Source organism: Netta rufina, assembly GCF_964035555.1.
Source record: "Netta rufina genome assembly, chromosome: 26".
In the NCBI taxonomy this organism is placed as follows: Eukaryota; Metazoa; Chordata; class Aves; order Anseriformes; family Anatidae; genus Netta; species Netta rufina.
In genome coordinates, this window is record NC_140150.1 from 1,465,483 (window position 1) to 1,488,936 (window position 23,454).

Here is a 23,454-nt window from a genome sequence, read left to right on the forward strand (position 1 = left end):
GGTTTCTGCAGAGAGCCCTGCAGGACAGCATGTGGGAGCAGCCACCAGCACGCTCCTGCATCGAGAAGTTTCCCCTGCCACCAGGAGCCCCAGTTCCAGTCCCCACGATGTCCCCAGGCCCCTCGGTGTCCCCACATACCTGACTGCCAGCGAGGGCTCTCCCCCGTGCTACCTGCGGCTGATCCGCAATCGCAGCAGCCTCTGAGCGCTGCCTCCGTCCTCCCTCGGTTTTTAACAGATGGCTGCCTCACCTGGGAGAGAGGTGCCTGTGGGTGTAGTAACGATAAAGGCGTGATTCAGGCGTCCGCAGGCATCCCCACCCAGTTCCCAGGGAGCTCCGGACAGCTCCCAGACAGGGCGCACCGCCGCAGACAGCTGTCACTTGGGACGGGGATGACGGCAGCGTGAACAAGCGGCTGCACAGGTATCCAGCAGCGAGCACCTCAGGACACATCCCTGTAGCCACAGGACATGCCTGAGGTGTGCCTGGGGCTCGGGTGGGCACTGCCAGGACACCACCAAGCTGCCCAAAACCCGCTCACACCAGTGCCAGGGCTGCGAGGCGCCCACCCTCTTGGGCAGGTTTTGTGGGTTTGTGTAGTGGGCTCAGCCCCGCAGCGACAGGGCAGAGCCGCTATCAGTGCCTGAGTCCGGCAATGTAAAGCCCGATCGGGGATGTCTGTGTGAGTTACAACTGCATCGTGTATTCACATAGCAGGCTTCAGCCTGCAGCCGACCTTGAGCACAGAGACGGGGCTGTACAGGGCTCACAGACCCTCTCCTGCCTCCAGCAGCAGAGTTCCTCAAGGCACAGACCAATTCTCAAGCTCAGCTTACGTTATCTACAGAATGTAATACCATAAACTAACCAGCTATGAAAAAAGTCAAAAAAGTCAAATTTTCTAAGAAACAATTTTCATTTGGGTACCTGGAAAACTGCCAGGATTTCCACAGGCACTCTGTATTTATCAAACCAGGATGGTTTCAATATCACCTTGGGAGCCCATGGAAAAGCCAGACCCATAGCTTCATGCCCAGCTGATGTCAGCAGCCGGTCTCCCTGCTTCAGACCTCACTCAGACCTCTCTTATGCTTTACACCTCAGTGGTCACTGCTGCTTTACATCAGAATTATTTGAAAAAGTCTCATAAGTTTATTTTTTTACTATGCCAGCAACAAGTATGAGGTAGCACAAGAGGCTTTTTCTTGCCCCGTTTTTTTCTTTTCTCTCTCTCTCTTTTTTTTTTTTTTCTTTCCCCAGTTTCTATTCTAACATCTGTTTAAACTGGCAGCTGTTCCATGTGTGCACTGGGGAGCAGAGCCCAGCAGCTCGCTGAACCCCCAGTGCTCCCAGGCACCGCTCACACGCTGCGCTGCAGCTGGAGCCAGAGGTGGAGAGCTCCGCATTTACCTTGCCAAATCCCCCAAACCATGCAGACCCCCCCCAGACTCTCATTCTATCAAACTGTTTTTATGGTCTAAGCCAATACTCAGAAAAAAAAAAAAAACCTCGCACTGAGTCTTTGCTATTTACTTTACTGACTCAACCCCAACATCACATCCTGCCCTGCTGCCGGGGGCTCAGCTGATCGCGCCGGACGACTCTGGGTCCGCGCGCCTGTTCCTGTGCCATGGGTGCTACCTACCTCCCCGTCCTCACCGAGCAGCACGGGCACTGAGGCTCAGGAGATCAGAGAAAGCTGGAAAAAAATCCTGTCCCTAAGGCTACAAAATGTGAAGCGTTGGTTCCGCATCCGCCTCTGCCTAGGTGTGCCCGTGGCCTTGGTGAGCAGGGAGCAGGGCTGGGCGTGCCGGCCCTGAGCCACCGCTCAGCAATGCGGTAACGCCGCATTCCTGCGCCTGCTGCGAAGATGCCCCCTCCTGTAAGATGCCTCCTCCTGTCTTGGCCGGCTGAGCAGGGGAAGCGGAAAGAAACACTGGAGTGATTTTCAGCGAAAGAGAGAGGAAATGCACAGCCAGCTCAGGTACCTCCCTGCGCACCGCACGGTGGGCAAGGCTGCGGGTGATGGACACAGCAATCCTGTGAGCCTTGGTTGAATGAACGCCTGCAGCTGGGTGCCTCTTTGGTCTGGTGTAAAGTCAAACCCATGAGCACTAAGCCAAACAGGTTGGTTTGATGCTCATTCCTTCAGAAACTGCACTGCTGACGCTGGGGAGGACCAGCTGCCCTCCGACCCATCCGAGCTGTCCCATCTGCATGCAGGCTGTGGCTGAGCCATTCACTTCATCTTCCCACCAGTTCCCTCCAAACTTTCCTCCCCCAGGTAAATCAGGCTCAGCAGCAGCAGAACAGAGGCACCGCATGGTGACACCTCTTAGGAAGCCCACCAACGCCGCAGACCGACCGTGCAAGAGCCAGCAGTGCTGAGCTCCAGGCTGCTCCAAAATGTTGAAACTCCAGCCCAGGTTACTGCAAAGCACGGGCTGCTGCGATTCACCCATGCAAACAAAGGTAGGCCGGAAAAATGCTACCTTAAACACAAGCTTCTCAAATGAGCTATCCAAACCACCTTCAGCCAGCCTTTGCTCTTCCAGGCTGTCCCAGAGGCTTGCCAAAACAAGGTGAGCATTCCAGGCTCTGCAAGTTCAAACAAGAACAAGAGTGGGAACAGCCTCAGTTACGGAATACCTACTGCAAAGCAGTAAGTCACACACAAAAAAGAGGAGAAAAAAAAAAAAAAAGCCATTGCTGGAAGCATCTCCTCCAGATGAGATGCACCACACGGAGCCGCTGCCGCCTCGTGCTCAGTGCTCAGTGCTCAGTGACATTCCTGTGGACAGGATCATTTCAGCTCCTGCTCTGTGGTGAGTGTGTGTGATCAGCCTTGCAGCTTGTGTATCCTACCCCTGAGGTGCTCATCAGAGGCAGAAAAGCCCCACTGGATGCGATCCTATACCCATGGCATGGGCTGGCATCAGCAGGTCCTAGTGCCAGCAATGGTCTGAAGGAGACACACGACAGAGGACCCTGTCCCTTCCACAACAGCAGCAACCAAGAGAGATGCTGCTGGGTTGGGTTTAAATTTCAGGTGGAAAGAGGCCACAATGTTTAGAACAGAAACACATCGCAGCCAGTAGTTTAAAAGCTCACCTTCCTGTGACGGTGAGCAGAGCAGCCCGTGCGCATTGCTCAGCGTCACAAGCTCTCACTGTAACAGCTAGCACACACCAAGCCCCTGCTTTTAAAATTAAGGTCCCCAGCTTGACAGGCAGCCAGGGCTCAGCACCACGTGCCCTCAGGTCACCGGGCTCTGAGCTGGGTGCCGAGGTGGGATGAGTGGGATGAGTGGGATGAGTGGGATGAGCCACGGCACGAGGGAGGCGCCCCAGGCAAATACTCCCCAGGTGCTGTGCCCGTGAACCCGGCAGCGAGTGCCCCTGGGCAGCCAGAGCTGAAAAGGATGTGAGTCGTGTGTGAGTAGCTTTGTTTTGTTTCCTCCCTCCTATGTTTGCTGTCTGTTGGAGTTACAGCACACAAGTACCTTAGTCTGTCAGGAGCTTTTCCAGGGATGCCATCCGAATTCAGCAGCTTTCCATCCAGTTGTTGAGGTGCTAACGGGCAACTGTAACGGGTGTTGAGGCTAACACCCGTTAGCAAGCACTGACCAGCCCTGAATGGCTGTCTTCAGTCACTTTAAGTCTCTGCTGAGCTACGAGGAACACAAAAGGAACTGGAAATCAGGGGCAGAGCACGGCTTGCAAGGACACTTAATCTCTTGAAACATAAAACCTCCATTACAGGAAAAAGGACACTAACTGGGGATAACTCTGTAGCACTGGAGCTACACGAGAAGAGGAAAATTGGGGAAAGTCTGTTCAGGGGTAAGAAACACTGCCAGTGTCACAGCTTTTGGGCAGCTGTCTCCGCTGACTTGAGTAACAAAATGATGTTTCCTCCACAGAATCTTTTCATTTCTCATTTTAATTAAACCTGGCCAGAAAACCACCTCCTCACTACGGCACATGCAGATGAGCTAAAACACTTCCTTCGCTAATTGTCATCTTCTAAAAGCAATTCAGGAACTTCTAACGCAATTCCAGCTCATCTCCTGAAACCCCTCCACCTGCTTTGAAAACAAATAAAACTTTGAACTGAAGGATCGTTGACCTAGTTTAGGTCTAAATTGGGTTACCCCAGGGGCTTGTTGCAGGGTGCAGTGCCCTCGGGCCCAGCCTGAGGCCTGCTGCCCCTCCACGCTCCTGCTCTGCGGCCTGGGCAGCCTGCCTGCTTTCCACTGGCAGATTTGACACAATTATCATTGCAGGGGAACATCTTTATTTTTGTCATGTCCCCATTGTCTAAAGGAGAAAACATCCTGTTAGGAGAGCAGGCAGCTGCAGGTGGATGATTTGGAGGTGGCTTTTTCGGGCCATAGCAGGGGAGCAGGGAGGGGGTTTCTATGCTCCCATCCCTGCTGGCCAGCAGGGACCCTCGACACAGCCCCGCACCCACCACAATCAACAGCAGGAGGGTTAAAATAATTTGATGGAGAGCCATCACGCACCCCAGCCTCCCTGCTGCTGGTATTTAGGTTAAACCTCAGGTGCTTATGCCGCTTTGTGAATTCAGGCAGAGCTCTTCTTCCAGATGACGTTAAACTCTTGTCATTTTCCCGGCTATAATGCCCAGCTTAATCAAAATTGCAATTAAGCCTGACAACCTCCTTGTGTGGACTCTCCTAAATAAGATTAGGAACAGCTAAAATTAGTCTAATTTAATGTTAATCATTAATCCTTTTATCCATTCTTAATCCAATTTAAATGTCCACACAACGAGCCTGCACAGACTTTGTTACTCCAGTTTAAAAGAAAACTGAATTAAATATTATTTAGTTAAATCAACACAACTAGAGTGCTGCCATAGGAGGCGTTTGCCACCGAGGAGTATCAGCTGCTTGGGTAACCCTCAACATTATCCTGAGCACTGCGTGCTCCCTGCAGCTCCAGCTCTTAGTATGCTGTGCTTGCAGACATCTCCATCTATATTTTATGAATACAAAGTTCCTTTTCTAGCCCCCTGGTTGGAAAAGAGGCTTTCAAGTAAAAGGTTCAGGAGGCAAAGAAAATCTTGCTACATTTTTTATTTTATTTTTAGGGCAAAAATGTCCTGATTCAAGCACTTCACGCTGACCTTTGTTTCTGGGATTACACCCTGCACAGCTCGGCGCTTTCTGGTGTTTGTGCAGGGCCCAAGCAGCTTGCAGCACTCACCCGCTTGCCCAGGCTGGAAGGGGAGACCACATCTCATGCTGTGGCAGCCAGCCCTGGCTGCAGAAACAGTGACCTTGAACTTTCCCTGTTTAATTGCTGTCTCCCCCAGCTATCTTTTCTGCAACGTTCATTTTTCAAGGCACTGCAGAAGGGAAAAATGTGGCTTAAATATAAGAATTGGCCGCAACCTTTGCTGCCAAGTTGGCAGAAAAGATAAGGACTTTATTTTAAGAAACAAAAAAGGAGGAATAGACAAATCTTTAGCAACTTTTACAGCCAGTCTTGCAATACAATTTCCTAAGTGCATTCAAAACTTGCAAAAAGAAAAAAACACCCCCAAGTTTTCCCTGCCAGAGGTTCCTTGGAGCCTTGCTTGCAGCACAAGCTCTCCCACCCCATGTGACTGTGGGGAAACTTTCAGCCTCCCCACTACGTGCGGGATGTGAGGAGCAGGAGGTGAGTCACTCGCTCTCATGTGCCCAGGGAAGAGCTCAGCAAGGAAGAAAAAAAAAAGCCAACACATTTAATGAACACTTTCCTTTGTGAGGATCTCAGGCATTTGCCTCCCACCACTGCTGATCCTCACATGGCCAGTGAGTCGTGCACCCAGGTGTGCCAGGAGAGAAGGGGAGGAAAACAACACAACTGCAAACAGCAGCTTGGCACTGCTGTCCTGACACAAGCCAGACTTTAGGTTCATTTAAGGGTGGCCCAGTCCAGTGATTTTAGGGCATAATTTGGGCAATATCGCCTCTTAGAGCAGTTTTTCAGAAGGGAAGGTGTTTAGATCCTTGAAGGAAAGGAAAGAAGAAACATGGATAACCGACACGAGCTCAAGGAATTCCCAAATTCCTTCTTCTCTCTGTGCCTCTTCCCACCCAGAGAGACGAAGCCAATGCTGGCTCCCAGGCTGTGTCCTACCCACTTGGGGTACAGGGGCAGGGAGATGCCAGGCTGGCTATGCTAAAAGCCAGCTAAGGGGCGTCAAGCCCCCACTCCCTGCACCACCATCCCTCCTTCCACGTGCTGTGGGGAGACAGGCAGAAAGCCCCCCTCAGTTTCCCCTGCTGCTTGGAGGATGAGCCCTGCTTTAGTCCCTGTGGGGCTGAGCCTCACCAGGGCTCGTGGCCGCCTGGCCACCCCAAAGGAGATCAAGGGGAGCCAGCAGTCTCCTTCACAGCATCGTTCACCAAGGCTCCTTCTGGGCTTTACCTCTCTCCACAGACACCACCAACCCCTGCGCATCAGCTTGCACCACATGTATTTACACAGGCTGCCCCAGCAGAGAAACCCCCAGCATCTCAGCCATACTGATCGGGTGGGAAGCCTGTCCAGACCCTGCTAATTCAGAAGCTGTCGGTCCCAGCTGCTCCTCGTGGCCTTAGCTAAGGTGAGCAGCAGCTGAGGGGTACGCAGCTCTCCTGGCCGGAGCAGCATACGTGCGCTGATGGAGCCGGCAGCAGAGGGGCAGCGGCGCAGATGATGCAACGCGCTGTGTGCTATTGATGCAACGCTCTTGGGCAGCGAGCCAGCGAAGAAGTGTGACAGCGCTGAGTTCTTTACTCCCCAAAAAGGAAATACGCTGTCCTTTTCGTGAATCATAAGGGAGTTAAGATTACAATGGGCTGTTACGGAGTTTCAGCATCAAACACGGGGAAGTGACAATGTGATCTAACAGGCAGCCTGGAGCTTTCCCGGCGGGGGTCACTTCCAGTTACTCTGCTCCCCAGACTGCACCAAGGTGCTGTCCCACGCGGCATCCAGCAGCTTTCTGCCGCTTCCCTTTGCCACCAGCCGTGCAAGAAGCCTTTAACAAATCCCCTTACACCGCAACACCTCCCTTGTGCTTCACCATATTTCACCTCCCTCACCGTGCGAACGGGCAGCGTGAGGTTTTGCTCACCCCACCGGCTGAGAGAAGCCCAGCCCCGAGCCCCCCACCCCAGCACCCCACTTGTGAGCTGCCCACACGCTCCCTGTCCCCTCGCACCCACCCCCCCGCAGCACGGCTCCCAGCAGCTGCCCGGTGCTCGGGCTCGGGCCAACCCCGCTGCCAAGCGGCCCCGGGGGGCTGTCGGGGACTGGCCCCGGTCCTGCGGGCAGCCGGGGGGGGGGCACCGGGGCACCGGGGCACCCGTGCTAGCGGCGTGCTCGCGGCGTGCCCGGCCCCCCCCCGCTTCAGCCCCGCCTGCCCTAGCGGCGATATAAGGCGTGGGCAGCGGGCGGCCGGCAGCAGCTGCAGAGCCGAGCAGCGGCCGGACCAGCAGAGCCCAGACCAGCAGAGCTCAGACCAGCAGAGCTCAGCAGAGCCGAGCCAGCCCGCAGCGCTCACAGCCCCTGCCCCGACCCCGCAGCAGCCGCCTCTGGTAAGGGGGAAGCCCGGGGAAATGCGGGGGGGACGCTGCGGGAACCCCCCTCTCCCTCCCTTGCCGCAGCCGCGAGCATCTGCTGAGCCGCGGGGCTCCTCCGCCGGCTGCGTTCTCCTCTAGCTGAAATTAAAATTCCCTGTGTATGTGTGGCCGGGGGTGGCTGCGGGGAGCGGGGGCCGAGGGGAGCGCTCTGACGCTGCTGGAGAAAGCCGCTGGATTTAACTAACATGCCTCTCCCTCGCTCTTCCCCTGTAGAACTGACATCTTCCAAACCTGCTGCAAAAAAAATAAAATAAAAATGGAAACCATGCATGAGCTGATCCCCTTTGCCAAAGAACTGCTCAGCCAGAAGCCCAACAGGAAAATGGTCAAGCTGTACATGCTGGGCAGCGTGCTGGCCTTCTTCGGTGTGGTCATCGGTCTGGTGGAGGCAGTGTGCGGTCCTTTCACCTCTGAAGGGAGCCTAGAGGAGGAGGAGAAGAAACCTGCCCCGACACGAGGGCAAACACTTCCTCAGAAACAGGAGGATTTGATCTTGGAAAAGAGCAAGAAGCCGGTGGTGATGCAGCGGGCCCTGGTGACCAGGCAGCACGCCTCCTAAGAGCCCCACAGCCCAAGAAGTGTCTGCTGAGCAACCAAGCACAAGAGACTCTGCTGTCCTGTTGTACCTGGTGGTGGTTCCAGCAAGAAGAGCGAAGGTTTGGCTGAACGAGGAAGACTGCAAGTGCAAGACTTGAAAGAAACGAACGGTTATAATTTGCTGCTGTGCAGCAGTAGGAAAAAATACCTTTTGTTGGTATAAAAATGTGCAAGATGCACAGCATGGTTTCTTATTTTTATTACAGATGCATTTTACAACATTTTGCAAAATCAATAAATATTTTATATGGTACCAATGCTCTCTAGCTGCATTCATTTCAAACTCTCCTCTCATGGATTTGCAAACGGGTTTCACTTGCAACTCTCCAGAAGCCTCTTGCCCCCCTCGCTGAACAGCAGCGGGCAGTGACCAGACCCGCTCCATGGAGCTCCCTCCCTTGGTGTGGCTGCTCTGGGGTGGAAGGGTCAGGGTTTTGCAACTCCAGCTGCTGCTTCCTTCCAAAAATGGGTCAGCAGGGGTGGGGAGGAGGTGGCCTTGTGTGACAGGCACATTCCTGAAGTTAGAGGTGGGTGTTGCACCTTCCTGGGGTTATCTGAGTTTGATGGCACAGATTCCTGTCTCTGCCATGAGATCTCTCACTGGGCTCCTTCACAAACCTGCCACTGACACCTGATCGCAGAAAATAATATTAGCTGCCACTATGACAGGCATGTCATAGCTTGAAAAGCTGCAGCACTGGCAGACATAATGGCACAGTCAGCCTGAAGCAGGTGGAAACAGGGACCTGAGCCTTGGGGCTGTACCCAGAGCACTGCCAGGATCATTAGAGGACTTCCACCTATTTAAAATCTTTCCTGGGCTTAGTTCTGAACACAACAGATTCTCACTATGTCATGTAAATTCAACTCTCCAGACAGCTACAGCTGAAAGATCCTAACCATGCTACAAAACAGAGGGAAGAGAAACAATCCCTGGCAGTCAGAAGTGGGGGAGAAAATCCCTCTTTATTGGTTCAATGGCAAAGGCAGAGCCAGTGGGACAGGGACACACCACACACCCTGCCCAGAATCTGGGAGACAAACCCACCAGTACCGAGCAAAAAGCAAAACAATTGTTACCAACAGCACGAGGTTATGGAAAATGAAGCAGCGCTGCCTGACACCAATGCCAAGTATAGAGCTCCTCCTAGAGCTGCACAAGTTAGGGTCAGAATCCAAAAACCTAAGAGCATAGCTGAAGTTCCCTTAATTTCATACATTTTTCATAATACATAACCATGGAAATCATTTTGCTGATAAATATTTCAGTCAAAACAAATGAACACAAACAACAGCAGCTCTTTGTGGAGGAGAAATCCCACTAAGCCCATGCAATAACTCTTTTTGGGCTTTGAACCAAGTGTAAGGTACCTTTCCCTCAAGGGGAAGAAAGAGCAGAGTAATTTAAAATGTCCTTTGATAATGATTTGATTTAGGCCTTAACCAAGCACTTTAGTCTCTGGCAAGGCCGTACAACCCAACACCTCATTGACACCGAGGGAAATGTCAGGGCAAACAGGAACAGAGAGCTGAGGCTGAGCGCCCCGGCTCAGAGCCAGGCTCAGCGGAGCTGAGGCCCTGCCCTGCGTGACAAACCAGGGACCTGAATAAATGCCTGCGGCTGTGTCAGGCATGGCAATGCTGCCAGGTCTCAGTTCTCACACATTTCTGTAACGCAGAAACATCTTTGCTGTGGCAAGCAGAGCTAATAAAATGGATCAGACTGAGATGAGAATCGCTTCTTTGTCCCACTCAGCTGCAAGCTCTGACAATCACACGCTGATCAGCCCTTCCCAATGAGGTACAGGTCTCTCAACCTGCCCTCAAGGAAAGGGAGAATTTAAGAAATGAGGTTACGGGGGCCCAGCTTGCAAGGCCAGTGGCATTGAGGACGCTCAGGGTGAGCCCACCCACTGGTCCCAGGTGGTGTGTTCACGCCATGTACACGGCCTGCTGCGTTGTGCCAGCATCCTGCTGCCCTCGCCTCCTCTCCACCGTTATCCAGTCACGGGGTTTATGAGCTTAAAGCAAAGAGGTTTGTGGAACAATCAAAATAGCTCCTCCTAAGACAGCTAATGGGATTAGACTGCTAAACCACAGCGCCGTGCCGGTGGTTCTGGAGCCAACTCGGTAAAGCCATGCCTTGCTGAAGGCGATCTCCTGCCTCCTGACGTCCTGCAAGGGCCGAGGCCATTGCCTGGCACACGTTGCCTGATGGGTCAATCTGCAGGGTCAAGCCTGTGCGTTACCACTTCCACAACAGCTTGCCTCAGATTTCAGACAGGACTGCCTCTTGGCAGGGCAGCTGATTAGATGCAATGGCTGATTTTACCACAGTGACCACAAAAAGGCCCGTCTACGCCACACAGTGACAAACTCCATGCACACAGGAGATTAGTAATCCATTTAACATCACTTTAACTATGATGAACGGCAGGCTTGCCAAATGGAGTTGATTAAAATGCTTCAGCAGACTTCCTGGTCTTTAAACCACAGCAAACCTCTCTAAACCAGCCTGCTGCCCAGCTCCATCTCCCAAGCCCCTGAACCCTCCCAACCCAATGCTGACAACAGACAAACGGCACAAAACCCTCCTGATAACACCTGCCAAAACCACGTGCAATTGGCAAAATCCATCCACGCATCCTGGCAGCGAAGCACGGCAGAGCTGCTCCAAAAGCTCAGCTATGAATTGCAGAGGGAAACTGCAATCATAAAAGCTGGGATAAACCAGGGAGCAACCAGGTGGGATATGTAAGCCGTGCAGTCAGTGCTAGTGAGGACTTCTGAGGTGAGCCACAGCGTAGAAACATGTGGAGCATTTAAGACCGAGTTAAACCAAAGTACTGAGGGATAAGCTCTTGAGGAGAGCCACACGTTGCCTAAGGTGTGCAGCATGTTGCTGAAGACACCTGAGGTTGATTTCTGTTTTTCTGTTTCTTTTAGGAATTGTCTGAATGCAGTTTACTCCAACCTGTAAATATGTAGATTTCCTGGTGCGCTAAATCCTAAGGAAAATTGCAGCTGGCATAAGAACTGATACATATTTGTCTCTGTCCTCCCTGCAGCACATCTTCAGAGATCTGGTGTCAGCTTTGAGTCATTGCCCAGGCCTTCAATAACTCAAGCACCAAAAACGCGGAGGCCCTCCCACCCAAGCCAATCGCTTCAAGGACACGAGCTGAATGCCTTCAGAGTCCTAGCTTGCTATTCGTAGGCAATGGATGTTTCAAAAGCTGCCAGGCTAAATTTAGGGGCCCAGATAAGCATATCAGCCTCTCCCACCCAACACCAAGGGCATTGGGAACATGGAGAGTGGCCAAGACCCGACGCAGCCACAGCCACGGTACCAACAATAACATATCAAGGCAGCAATTCCTGATTTGGTCACACAGGAAAAAATAAATGTAGTGCTTAGGAATGGCTTAAACATCACAGTATTTTCCCTAAACTGGTAGTGAGTGCAAATACCCTGTCAAACCCAGCTCTGTCCTACAATCATCGCACGCCTCCCTCGGGAGCCAAGAGCACATTTCTCAGGAGCGGTGCCGCGGCAGCGACAGCAGTTGCAGGACGGGGGCACTGCCCGCACGCCGTGCCCAGGAGGCTCCACGAGGCTGCCTGCACCGTGCCAAGACACACACCGACCTGCTGCAGCACGACAGCATCACGTCACCCTGCGCACAGCCCCAGTGTGAGCATAACCGAGGGTAACCCTCTGTAACGGCGATATCCCTGTTGTAAGGAAAGGCAGTAGACCTGCACTCATGATAACGTACTGGGAGAGCCAGGTGTGAGAAATAATGTTTTAACGTCTACACGATAAAGGGAAGCAAGGGGGGAAGAGAAGGAAAATTATCTGCAATTAACAAAGATTTGATAATGGGTTAAAACCAGTCAAATATCACTCAAAAGAGAAAAAAAAATAATGTGGTATTCCAATCTCTGCCAAGTGTTTTTGAGTTCCTGAGCTGCATGCACGAGCCTGCCTAACCCCCAGCCCTGCCCCCGAAACTCTCCTTCCCTGCTGCGCCTCGCTGCCGTGCGTGGCAGGGACCCTCCAGCAGCTGCCCTTTGCTGCTCCGCCAGTTTTTGTCAGAACAAGCTTCTTCGTGCCTTCATTTCCTCCAAGTGAGCTCCAGGCAGCACTACGTGGAGAACCTCCCGTGTGCAGAGCAGTTAGCACAGCGCTAAGCACTGCACTGTGGAAAACACGGCTGCAAACAGGTGAGCGATGCCGAAGCAACCTGCAGCAGGGAGAAAGTGTCCAGGATAATTCTGGTGAATTATTAATTATTATTAGAAGCGGGAGGCTGCTTCCCCCCCCACCAGTGCTCAATCTCACTGGGCACACTGCCGGCCTCTGCCTGTAAAACTTGGAAGCTTTGGCAGCAGTGGGGCCAGGACCAGCCTCGTGGGTTGAGTTCAGTCACTTGTATCAGAAAATATTTCTCTGCAGTTGCCTCTTCCTGCCCTCCTCTCCCTTTCTGCACTCCCCACCCTCAAGAAGAGGTTAAAAACAAGTTCTTAAGTTGCATAGAGCAAAACAAACCCAGAAAAAGCTTCAAGTGGGAGTGAGGAGCCGCAGCGCCTGGCCGGGTGACAGGCAGTGGGGAGGAAATCCAGGCAGGCAGCAGCAGCGAAGCACGGCCCTGGCTGGGGGCTCCAGGGCCACCACGGCCCCCCCAGTCCTCCCAAGCCACAACAGCATCCACGCACACCCCTCCACCCATGCAACAACCTAATGCCAGAAATAAAAAAGATCGTCTTAAAAGAGCCTCTCTCCTTGCCCACAACACAGGGCTCGGCCGAGGAAGGGCTAACTGGCTCGTTGTTTTCAAGCCAAGGAATGAAATGGCTGCCCCATGATCATGGCTCAAGTTCAAAGCTGCAGGACTCGGGAAAAGGCAGAGTTACCGTACTGCTGTTATCTGACCACAGGCGGGATAAGTGCTTCTTACCAGGGGGTAAGAAGAGACTGAAGTAGAAAGGCATAAATAAGTCTTTAGAGACGTATTATAGCAGGATTAATACCTGAGAGCCCCTCTGCCCTGCTAAGTATGTTATTAATTTAAACCATCTTTATTTTAAAGCTCCAATAGATTAAAAAAATATATCTTTTAGTAATTCTTTCTGGTTCCTTATGGTGTAGGAGTCTGTGAGGAATAAAAACCACTTGCATACAGTGTGCCTGCGTGGATCAGACCCTACTGCAGCTCTGGCACTGCCAATGAGGCTCTGGGCATGGTTATCACAGCTTCCCCGGGCCGGGGCAGCACGGGATGGAGCACAGCAGGCTTGGTCTCCATCCCCACCTAGCACCGCAGGTACCAGCACTCCACGAGGCAGATCCCAGCGCCAGACCCACGCTAGAGCATGATTTAATCCTATTACGCAAGATTGCTGACATCAAACCTGCTGCTGCCCGGACACAGCACGACAGCGGACGCTACGTGTTTTTTCCTTGGACTATATTCACTCACAAGTAAGGAGGAAGCTGCGAAGCTCCTGCAATACTCCAGGCGGGAGGGAGCTCAGCAGCAAACCCCGTCTCAGCAAAGCAAAGCCTTTTCTGAGCTGGTGGGTACGGGGACGCCCTGCGGGGTCACAGGGCAGGGATGCCCCGGGCAGGGGGTCCCGGTGGCTGCCCCCCCCCATGGTCAGACCCGCCCAGTCCGGCACCAGTGGGAATAAAAGAGGAGCTTCAGCCACCTGCACTGGGCTGCCTCTGATGTTCTGCGAGTGAAACTTGATGCTGTTCGGCAAAGACACACCTCTTCCAGGGTGTTGTGCGAAATTCTGCATTTTATCGTAGGGACAGGAAATATGAAAAGAGCCGGGCAGAGCTCGGAGCAGCACCGCCGGTTAGGCCGAGGCTCCCCAGCTCCAGTGGGGAGCAGATCAAAGGTTTTGCCTCGCTTAACAACCCCACTGTGATTTTCCAGTGCTTTGGAAGTTGTAATTCCTTCTCAACAGGTTTTGAAGGATTGCCACTGCTGCTTCCTTTGGGAGCAGCTCTGCAGAGGTTTTATTCCTCCTTTCTCTTTCATGCTCAATTTCCAGGGATGGGTTGGTTACAAAAGATTCTCATTCCTTTTTTGGGACTGGTTTTGGCCTTCTGCTTTTATTCTGCGAGGGATAATTTCAAACCGGGTAAGTATTAAAAGTAAATCTGTCCTTAAGTAAAATATTAAAAGGCACATCCAAGTGCTTTGCATGGAAACTGTACAGAGCTTGGACCAAGCCAGGTCCAAGCCTTTGTGGCAGGGCTGATAAAGGGGCATTGTTTTAGCAGAGATTCAAACTCAAATTGAGCAAGTAACATGCAGAAAGAGTTACTGAGGGAGCAGGTGAGGCAGGGGCTTCTGAAACAGAGAGGACTTTGAACAGTTCATGTTCAAGTCTGTAAAAATTTCATAAACATGGCTTTTAAATGTTGGATTTTAAGTTTTGAAGCATGTACATAGTGGGTGTTTTTTATTGCAAAATAGCTGTGTTTGTTTATAAGTTGTTTTCTGATCCATGAAAAAGCTTCTGAAAGAGCCAAGAACCATCCCCGTGTTGCTGTGGTCAGTTGGAGCCGCAGCTGCTCCTCGGTGCAGCTCTTCCAGGAGAGGGAGGAGATGGCTCGGTGCGAGACGGAGCACGAGGCTCCGCGTTTGCAGGCAAGCTCGCTCAGCTTGCAATCAACTGCTGCTTGAGGGCATGAGGGGATGTTATTTGCTTTTTAAATAGGGTTTGGATAAATTAAACCCGTGTGCCTTGGTCCCCAGAGATGCTGAAGGGGAAGCGTGTGATTGTCACTGGAGCAAGCACTGGAATCGGGGAGCAGATGGCGTACCACCTGGCGCGGATGGGAGCCCACGTCCTGGTCACCGCACGGACAGAGGCCAAGCTGCAGAAAGTAAATGGCAAGCTGAGCACTCACACCTGCATGCTCATGGCAGTGCACACACAAACGTAGGCAGGCCAATCTCACATCACAGGTACACACATAAATACATGTGCATGCAACTGCCCCGGCACAAACACCAGATGTGCACGGGTCTGTTCACGGGTATGCAAACTTACGGTCTCTGGGGCTCCTGCATGCTCAGAAATCACTTTCCTGCAGGCACGCACTCTGCACGGCACGTACTGCACTATTTGAACTTGCTCGGTTATGTACACATCTCCCCGTATGCACAGGCTCCATCGGCACACACGCCCTCATTCCACTGCAGTGAAATATCAGCTCCTGCTCGCCCTGCACACACGCGGCTCCAGCACAGACCGTGCCGATAAAGAACCGCCTTGGGTCACGCGTTCCCCAAAGGAATCATTTCTCAGGCTCCCTTTGAAGCTCAGAGGCTCCGAACACCCCCCCACCCCAGAAGCCCTGCACTGCAGCTTTGGGGAAGGGGCACGTTTCGGGGAGCAAGGCAGCGCCCGGACCCCGGTGCGGGTGGTCTCTGACGCTCTGTGTTGCCGTCGCAGGTGGTGGAGCGGTGCCGGGAGCTGGGGGCCGGCTCGGCGCGGCTCGTCAGCGGCAGCATGGAGGACATGGCCTTTGCCAAGCGGGTGGTGGAGGAGGCCGAGGCCGAACTGGGTACGTCCGCAGCCTGCTCCCCGCCAGCCAGCGGCAGGTTAGAGATGCTGGAGCTCTCCAGCACGCTGCTTTTTGTCGCGTGCCCACTGAGAAAAAATTGGTACCTGCGAAGAAAAACGCAGGAGAAATGGGGGTGGGGAGAGGTTTGCCCTAATTCTGCCCCCTGCAGCCCAGCGCTGCCCCTCTGCCCAGCCTGCACCGCTCCAGCGCAGGCTGAACTGCGCTCTCAATTTCATCTCGGTGCCCTCGTAACATCCTGTCCCAGTCTCACAATCCTGGATTTCATCACTGCAGGCTATTGTGGGCTAAAACCACCAGTCAGGCCCGCAGCAGCCTTGCTACTCTGGTCATGGGTCATCACTGCGGAAATGCAATGTTTCAGCTTGGTGCAGAGCACTCCCTCTCCCAACAGGAGTCCACTGACAACTCAAGAGCAGACTCTCTTGTGCCATATTATTCGTGTTTCAACCAGGGGAAAAAAGTCACACCAGCTCTCTTGCTTAGGACAAGTCAGATAAGCCCAGCACATTTCTGCTGGCAGCCACCACCCAGACCATCCCAGCTCTGGAGATGGCAAGCTACAGCTCTGACCCAAAAAACTGACCCTAAAAGACTCTGACCCCCAGGTTTTTTGCCTGCATTGATTCTGCTGCCAGGAAAGGCTCCGTCCTGCCCACGGCAGCCCTCTCCCACCACACACTAATGCCTGCTCCTCTGCTTTCAGGGGGCCTTGACATGCTGATTCTGAATCACGTCGGCAAGTCGTACTTCAGTTACTTCGATGGGGATGTCAGGCACATCCAGAAGCTCCTGGACATCAACTTCCTCAGCTACGTGGCCATGACGGTCTCTGCCCTGCCCATGCTGAAGCAGAGCGGGGGCAGTATCGTAGTGGTCTCATCCATGGCAGGTGAGTGGGAGCAGGGTGGGGGACACGGGACTGCCATAAAACACTGCGGGCTCGTTTTCGTGAGAAGGAAGCACACAGAGATACCAGGTATCTCAAAGGAGCCAGGACTGCTTAACACACTCAAAGTAACCAAAAACAGCAGGTCTTTTTCACATTTTCTCAGTGGAATTTGTTCTCTGATGCAATCTGATTGCCCCCAGCTTGCTTTTGGACTGGCCCTGTAATTAAACCCCATACCCTGGTGCTGAGCTTATTAGCACAGCTGAGCTTGTATAGCTCCAGTTTTGTGAAGAAAAGTGGAAATGTAATCATTTCATGCTGCATTGGTCCTCTGACTATAGGTCAAGTGCTTGACCTACCAAATATTCTTCTCTGCAAATATTTGTAGAGTCAGTTATTGACTGACCTAATAAACTTCTAAGTCAGGGGACTAAATTAATAACAGCTGTCCCCACTCACAGCTGGCCTGTTGGTTGGTCTTCTGGTGATCAGCTTAGCTCAGTATCCAGAGACAAGAGATTAAACTTTGCTCCGTCTCTCCCCTCTGAGGGTTTCGTAGCTGCTGCCTGCTGCTCATAGCCTGAGCGGAGACGTGAGACGGGCTGTTGGACTTACAGCCATAAAAGAGCTGAACCCTGAGGGGAATGCTTTGTAGTCCTGCTGTTGGTGCCAGGATGATGTTTCCCTAACAGCAAACTCCCTTTGGGTAAAATACTTTGTCTGATGAAGTGCAAAACAGAGGCTTACGTGGCCCAGCTTTCCGTGCTTTAATGGAACTTCTCTCTGTGTCTAGGTAAAGTTGGGTTTCCCTTTACCGTCCCCTACTCTGCAACTAAGTTTGCCCTGGATGGATTTTTCAGCTCCTTGAGGCAGGAATTCAGCATCCAGAATGTAAACGTTTCCATCACGCTCTGCATCCTCAGCTTCATTGATACTGGTAAGATCCGCACTGCTTGGCCTGGCTGAGCAGGAACTGAGTGTCGCATTTTCAGCTCCTTACCCTCCCTGCACATCTGGTGCTGCTTTTCCTCTGGCCCTGCCATAGCCCAAGTGCATGCAAAATAACCTCTGGTCCCTGCAGGCTCCTACCTCTCTGCCACCAAAAAAAACACTCTCAAAACTAATTTAATTCCCCGCACTATATAAAATCAGCCACTGCACAGAGGCTGGCACAGCCTAAAATTCAAATTTAAATGGATGTGCCAGCCACGTACCTCCCCTTAGTCTCATCTAGTGATGCAACAACCAGCTACAGCCATGTGAGCACATGCTGAGAACGGCTTGAAAATCTCTGCGTGTGTTGGACCACAGGGAGGAATGTTGTCTCATGAAGTTGCCTCTGTTTTCAAGTGCATACTGATATGCCCAGTTTTAGTAAATCCTTCCCAAGTTCCGCTACCTCCATTCACGTTAATTAAATGCGATGGCCTTCCTCAGCCCCTCGGTTTGCTCCTCACAAGGCAAACTTTGGGGAGAGGATGAGCAGAGGGCAGCCCGAGCCTGACCGAAGCTCCCCTTGTTCCCCGGCTAGAGAGCGCCGTGCGCGCTGCCGCCGACGTGCTCCAGATGTCCCCGGCCCCCAAAGAGGAGTGCGCCCTGGAAATCATCAAGGGGGGTGCCCTGCGCCAGCGGGAGGTGTACTACAAATACGCCTTGACCAAAATCCCCCTCCTGCTGCGGGACTGGGCCGCGGAGCTGCTGGACTACCTGGTCCGGCAGCACTACCGGGTGGAGCGCCCGCCAGCTGCCTGAGCGCCTGCACAGCCCCGCGCCTGCTTGCTGGTGCTTCACTCATCCCCGGTCAGAGATCTGAGCCTGGGCTTTAAAAGGTTCTTCAGTTATCTGTCAGGTAATCGCATCGCCCCAGAGGGCCCGGCTGGGACAACCCCGCGCTGTGGTACGGGATGTGGCAGCGGGGAAGTGCCCGCGCCTGCAGCATCCCACCCGGTTAGACCCGTTCCCTTCCCCTAGACTTGGGAAAAGTAGTAACAAACTAATTATTAAATAAAACTTAATAGCTTTACCGTGGTGTGTTCTGTGTTTGTTTTTTATCCCCTCTTTCTCCGTTACTAAATGCTGTTGTAAATAGGCATAATTCCATTGACTCGCCGTTCTCAGAAAATTGACCCTTTGCAGTAATCCTTCATTGTTTCATTTCAGGAATAACAGTCTCTAGCCTATTTTTTGTTTAGCTTAACGACCAAATTACATGCAAATCTGTTCACCGGGTTTATTCTTTGGGGTACAGTTCCTGACACAAACGTTGTACAGCAAAATGCCTTCCAGACACACAGAGCTGCCGTGAGCACGGTGCCAGGCACGAGCCTGCAGCCAGCCCGGCACAGCTTCCCTTACCCCGGAGCTTTCACACCTAACCTGGCTGCGGCCACCTGAGCAACATCCATGACATCCCCAACCAAAAACCAGTGCCTGCCTTCCAGCCGTCACCTGGTTCCAGATGAAGAAAGGAGAAACCTCCCTCGGGCCCTTCCCCAGCATCATTTTGCTCCTTTCCTTCTAACGGGAACTGGGAACCGGCATCTCTGTTCTCTTTACCCCGACACCTACTGCTCAAATCAGTGCACGCAGAGCAGGTTTTGCCCTTTGCTACTTTCTCTGAGAAAATTGTTTGCAAATCAGTTCGCCATATGCCCAGGCAGATGCTGAGCAGTGTGACACACAACGCTTGTGAAAGCTGAAGATCTTTATTATTCACCCGCTTGGCTCTTTTACTGCCTTTCACAATCTGCCTCACTGGATTCCTCAAGACTGAGTGCAGTTTTTTAGGTCTAAGAGCCACCACCCAGCAAACTATCAGCATTACACCGATAAGAATATTACACAGCATAAACCTGGAGCGCTGATAAGGATCTAGGAACACCAGCACCAGCTTTGCCAGCCCTGCTCTCTCTAGGTATTTGTGTGAACCCGCACCACAATGATCACCACCGATCGATAAATCCTTATGGCACCCAGAGAGGAAGGAAGGGAAGCTCAGACGCAGTTTCAGACACAAAGCAGCAGAGAGAGAAAGCTGACTGTCCCAGGAGGTCTGGGCTGGGGGGACACAAGTGTCCCAGCCCCAAAGGCAGTCACCAAACAAGGCACCCACTGCTCCACTGAGCTGGAAGCTCTCCAGGGCTGGTCTTCAGCACCCCCAGAAAACACTCCTGAAATTCCCAGCAGGAGAAGGGTGCAAAGGGACAGCCTAAAGTCCAAAGCAATGCTCTCTATTGGGTTAATGTTTGCTGAATTACAGGAAGCACAAAAGTGAAGTCCAATAGGCACCAGCAGCTTTGTGTAAGCAGCCCAATTCGCACCGCGCTGACACGGCCGCCGGCCTGTGCTGGGAGCTGTGCACTCCGTCCTGCTCCCACCCGGTGCTGCCAGAGGGATGGGTCTGCTCCTGAAGGTCATCATCCCCTTGATGGGGCTGGGGCTGGCCATGTATTTTTATTCAGCACCCGAGAATTTCAACGAGGGTAAGTGATTGAACGGGCACGCTGCAACCCCAGCCGACGAGGCTGCTGCCTGCGTGGCAGCGTGGAGCTGAGCAGCCCGGCCCGAGCTGTTCAAGGGCTTTCCAAAGCGCAGCTGGAAGAGCCCAGGTGTGGGGGTGCGGGCTGTGGGGGCAGCACATGGGTGCTGCAGGTGGTCGGAGCCCCCTGTACCATGCGGGAGAAGCTCACGGGATTGTGCATGGGTCTGCCAGGCTTGCATTCTTAGATCTCAGCACATTAATTAGTTTAGGAAACATGCAGTTATCAATTTTAAACATTTAATCCTTGCCGTGAATGATTGTCAGCTCTTGGCATTTCCAAAAGTAGTTCCTGACCGGGCTGGACACAGCTCGAGCCTGTTCAAACCCAGCTGCAGCCCAGGCAGGGTCCGCACCAGCGGCCGCACGGAGGAGCCGCCTGCAGGGGCCTGGGCAGTGCGGGCCGTGCACGGCTCTGAGCTCTGCGTCCTCTCCAGAGATGCTCCGGGGGAAGCGGGTGATCGTGACGGGAGCCAGCAGCGGCATCGGGGAGCAGATGGCGTACCACCTGGCACGCATGGGGGCCCATATCCTGATCACGGCTCGGACGGAGGCCAAGCTGCAGAAGGTGAGCGCAGGCAGCACGCGGCGGGTGCTTCCACTGTGCCACAGAATCGAACTTCAGTGGTCATATTCCTGCTTACAAACATTAAATATCTAGCTCAGGGGGGGCATTAAGTCACTGCAGAAACTTCCCTCAAGCAATGTCTCTCCCCCGAAGGCAGGGGGATGCTGTGGGACAGGCAGAGGCACTGCCTGCCCACCCCAATTCCCTCGCCAGCACTGCTCTCGCTCTCACCACAGGTCGTGGAGCGGTGCCTGGAGCTGGGCGCCGCGTCTGCCCGCTTCGTGAGCGGCTCCATGGAGGACACGGTGTTTGCCGAGGAGGTGGTGAAGGAGGCTGAGAACACCTGGGGTGAGTGGTGGGTGCTGCTCCTCCTCTCCCACACCGCATTTCGGGGCCGTCCCGGCCACCAGAAAGCAGCTTTGTTCTGAGATGCTGGCTACCACTAGCAAAGGTGCTCTGCTTCCAGGAGGCCTCGATATGCTCATCCTGAATCACATCGGCCACTCTTACTTCAAATACTTTGATGGGGATGTGGACCACATACGAAAGCTCCTGGAGACCAACTTCCTCAGCTACGTGGCGATGACCGTGACTGCCCTACCCATGCTGAAGGAGAGCGAGGGCAACATCATCGTCGTTTCGTCTGTGGCAGGTGGGCACACGAGGGGCCAGGCTCTCCGTGCCACGTCCCTTCCCTCTGCCTGCTGCGGGGACAAGGGCCGTGAGGCTGAGCCACCCCAGCAGGAGCCCAGCGTCAGCAGCTGGCTGACATCCTGGATGCACGATACAAGTGCTCTGGGCTTTTACAGCCCCTGCCCTCAGAGATCCTGTATCACAGAATCGTAGCTACTTGAAGGGCAAGAGGAGGGGAGAGCCGTGACACTTTGTACCTGCCCAGCACACGTGAACACTGATCTTGTGCCTTTGCCCCAGGTAAAGCCGGTAGCCCATTTGTTGCTCCCTATTCTGCAACAAAGTTCGCCTTGGATGGATTTTTCAGCTCCTTGAGACATGAGTTCATCATAGACAACGTCAATGTTTCCATCACGCTCTGCATCCTGGGCTACATTGACACCGGTAAGCTCGATGCCACCGGGGCTCGTGGCTTGGGGAGGGCACGGCCAGGCAGAGCCGAGCCCAGCACCACCAGTGCGGGGCTTCACCAGCCCTCTGCCCTGTGCAATTTGGGAAATGGAGTCTCAGCACTAAAAAAAAAAAAAAAAAAAAAAAAAAAAAAACAACCTTTGTCTCTGCTACCTTTGCAGTAAACTCACGGGAGGTGGGGATTTATCATCAGGAAAGGGAAAGGAACGGGAAGGATACTGCTATCGCTTTGCAGCTATTCCATACCCTAGCAGACCCAATCCCCGGCATTTAGGGGTTTGTTAGGGGAAGCTACAGGCACCCCGGTGCCCGCAGCAGCCCCGCTGTGACCCAGCTCTTTGCTCTGCCCCCCCAGACAGCGCCATGCGGGCGGTCTCGCATGCCATCAAGGCGACCCCGTCGCCCAAGGAGGAGTGCGCGCTGGAGATCATCCGCAGCAGGGCCCTGCGCCAGCACGAGCTGCACTACCCGCCCGGCATCGTGAAAGGGATGCTGCTCCTGCGTGGCCTGGCCCCCGGTTTTCTCGACAACCTCATCAGGAGCAATGTCATCGCGGAAAATGTCCAGAGAGCGCCGCCACCCCACGGCACCAGGGTGCCCCCGGCCGGCTCCCCAGGGTCGGGGCGTTAGCGCAGCTCCAAGTGCCCAGGGTGGCCCCACACCGACGCGCCCCACGCACAGCGGTGTCTGCAGAAAAACCCACCCCAAAACGGCACGTGGGGATGCTTTGTGAAGACAGCACAGCTGGGAACACGGGGCCCCTCCGGAGCTGCCCACACAAGACGGGACACCAGAAAACAACGACATGGCACAAAAACATCTCTTTTAGTTAGGACGCTTGGAGCCGGCCTCTGCTGATCAAGAGGAGTGTGCAGCAGGGCTCCCCCTCACCAGCCATTCTCTTCCCCTGGCTCCACAAAAGCCAAAAAATCCAGAAATCCACAAGGCTGGAAACAGAGAGGGGTTCGGGAAGCATGCTCAGGCCGTGTGCTTCGCTGCACGTGTTCTCTGCATTTCATTGCATCCCTCTCAAAGGGGGGATTAAGTAAAAGGTAATTAACATGAAAGGCAACTGGGCCCGCAGAACACAGCCTCCTGCTTTTGAGGGAAAGATGATGGGATTCAGAGTGGCTCAACTGAAACATGAAAATCTTCAGTGACCTACTTAAAATTAGATATTTTTTGGAAAAAAAAAAAAAAAAAAAAAAAAAAAAAAAAGCAAGAGTTATTTAGACTTGGGGAAGAGGATTATAAATCAGAACTGCATGGGTTGAGGGCAAAGGGGACCAGGCTCCTGAACAGGGATTTAGGCCAACCCATGCAAAATACCCAGAGAAAGCCACAGGAGAGGGTCTTTGAAATGGAATATTTTTTTCCTGTATCCTCTCTAGGATGGTCTGTGGGAAAAATAAACCTTACATTCCTTTATAGCATCTCTAGTTTGAATTTTGTTCCTTCTCCACTTGAGTATGCGCAGAGCCCTTATCAGCATGCAGCTGGTTAAAC

The 23,454-nt window shown here is 53.2% G+C and overlaps 2 protein-coding genes across 2 annotated transcripts; both read left to right on the forward strand.

Annotated features, from left to right (window-relative positions):
• Positions 1–7,467: 7,467 nt before the first annotated feature.
• On the forward strand, positions 7,468–8,493 carry G0S2 (G0/G1 switch 2). The gene is made up of 2 exons (XM_084301733.1): positions 7,468–7,598; positions 7,857–8,493. The coding sequence occupies exon 2, from the start codon at positions 7,900–7,902 to the stop codon at positions 8,200–8,202; it is 303 nt and encodes a 100-aa protein (XP_084157859.1). The 5' UTR covers positions 7,468–7,598; positions 7,857–7,899; the 3' UTR covers positions 8,203–8,493.
• Positions 8,494–14,305: 5,812 nt separating this feature from the next.
• HSD11B1 (hydroxysteroid 11-beta dehydrogenase 1) lies at positions 14,306–22,578 on the forward strand (the record flags this gene model as incomplete). Its single annotated transcript, XM_084301930.1, has 13 exons — positions 14,306–14,393; positions 15,014–15,144; positions 15,717–15,828; positions 16,553–16,738; positions 17,532–17,675; positions 18,270–18,466; positions 18,987–19,039; positions 20,129–20,220; positions 20,714–20,844; positions 21,081–21,192; positions 21,311–21,496; positions 21,778–21,921; positions 22,304–22,578. The coding sequence occupies 13 exons, from the start codon at positions 14,306–14,308 to the stop codon at positions 22,576–22,578; spliced, it is 1,851 nt and encodes a 616-aa protein (XP_084158056.1).
• Positions 22,579–23,454: the final 876 nt, after the last annotated feature.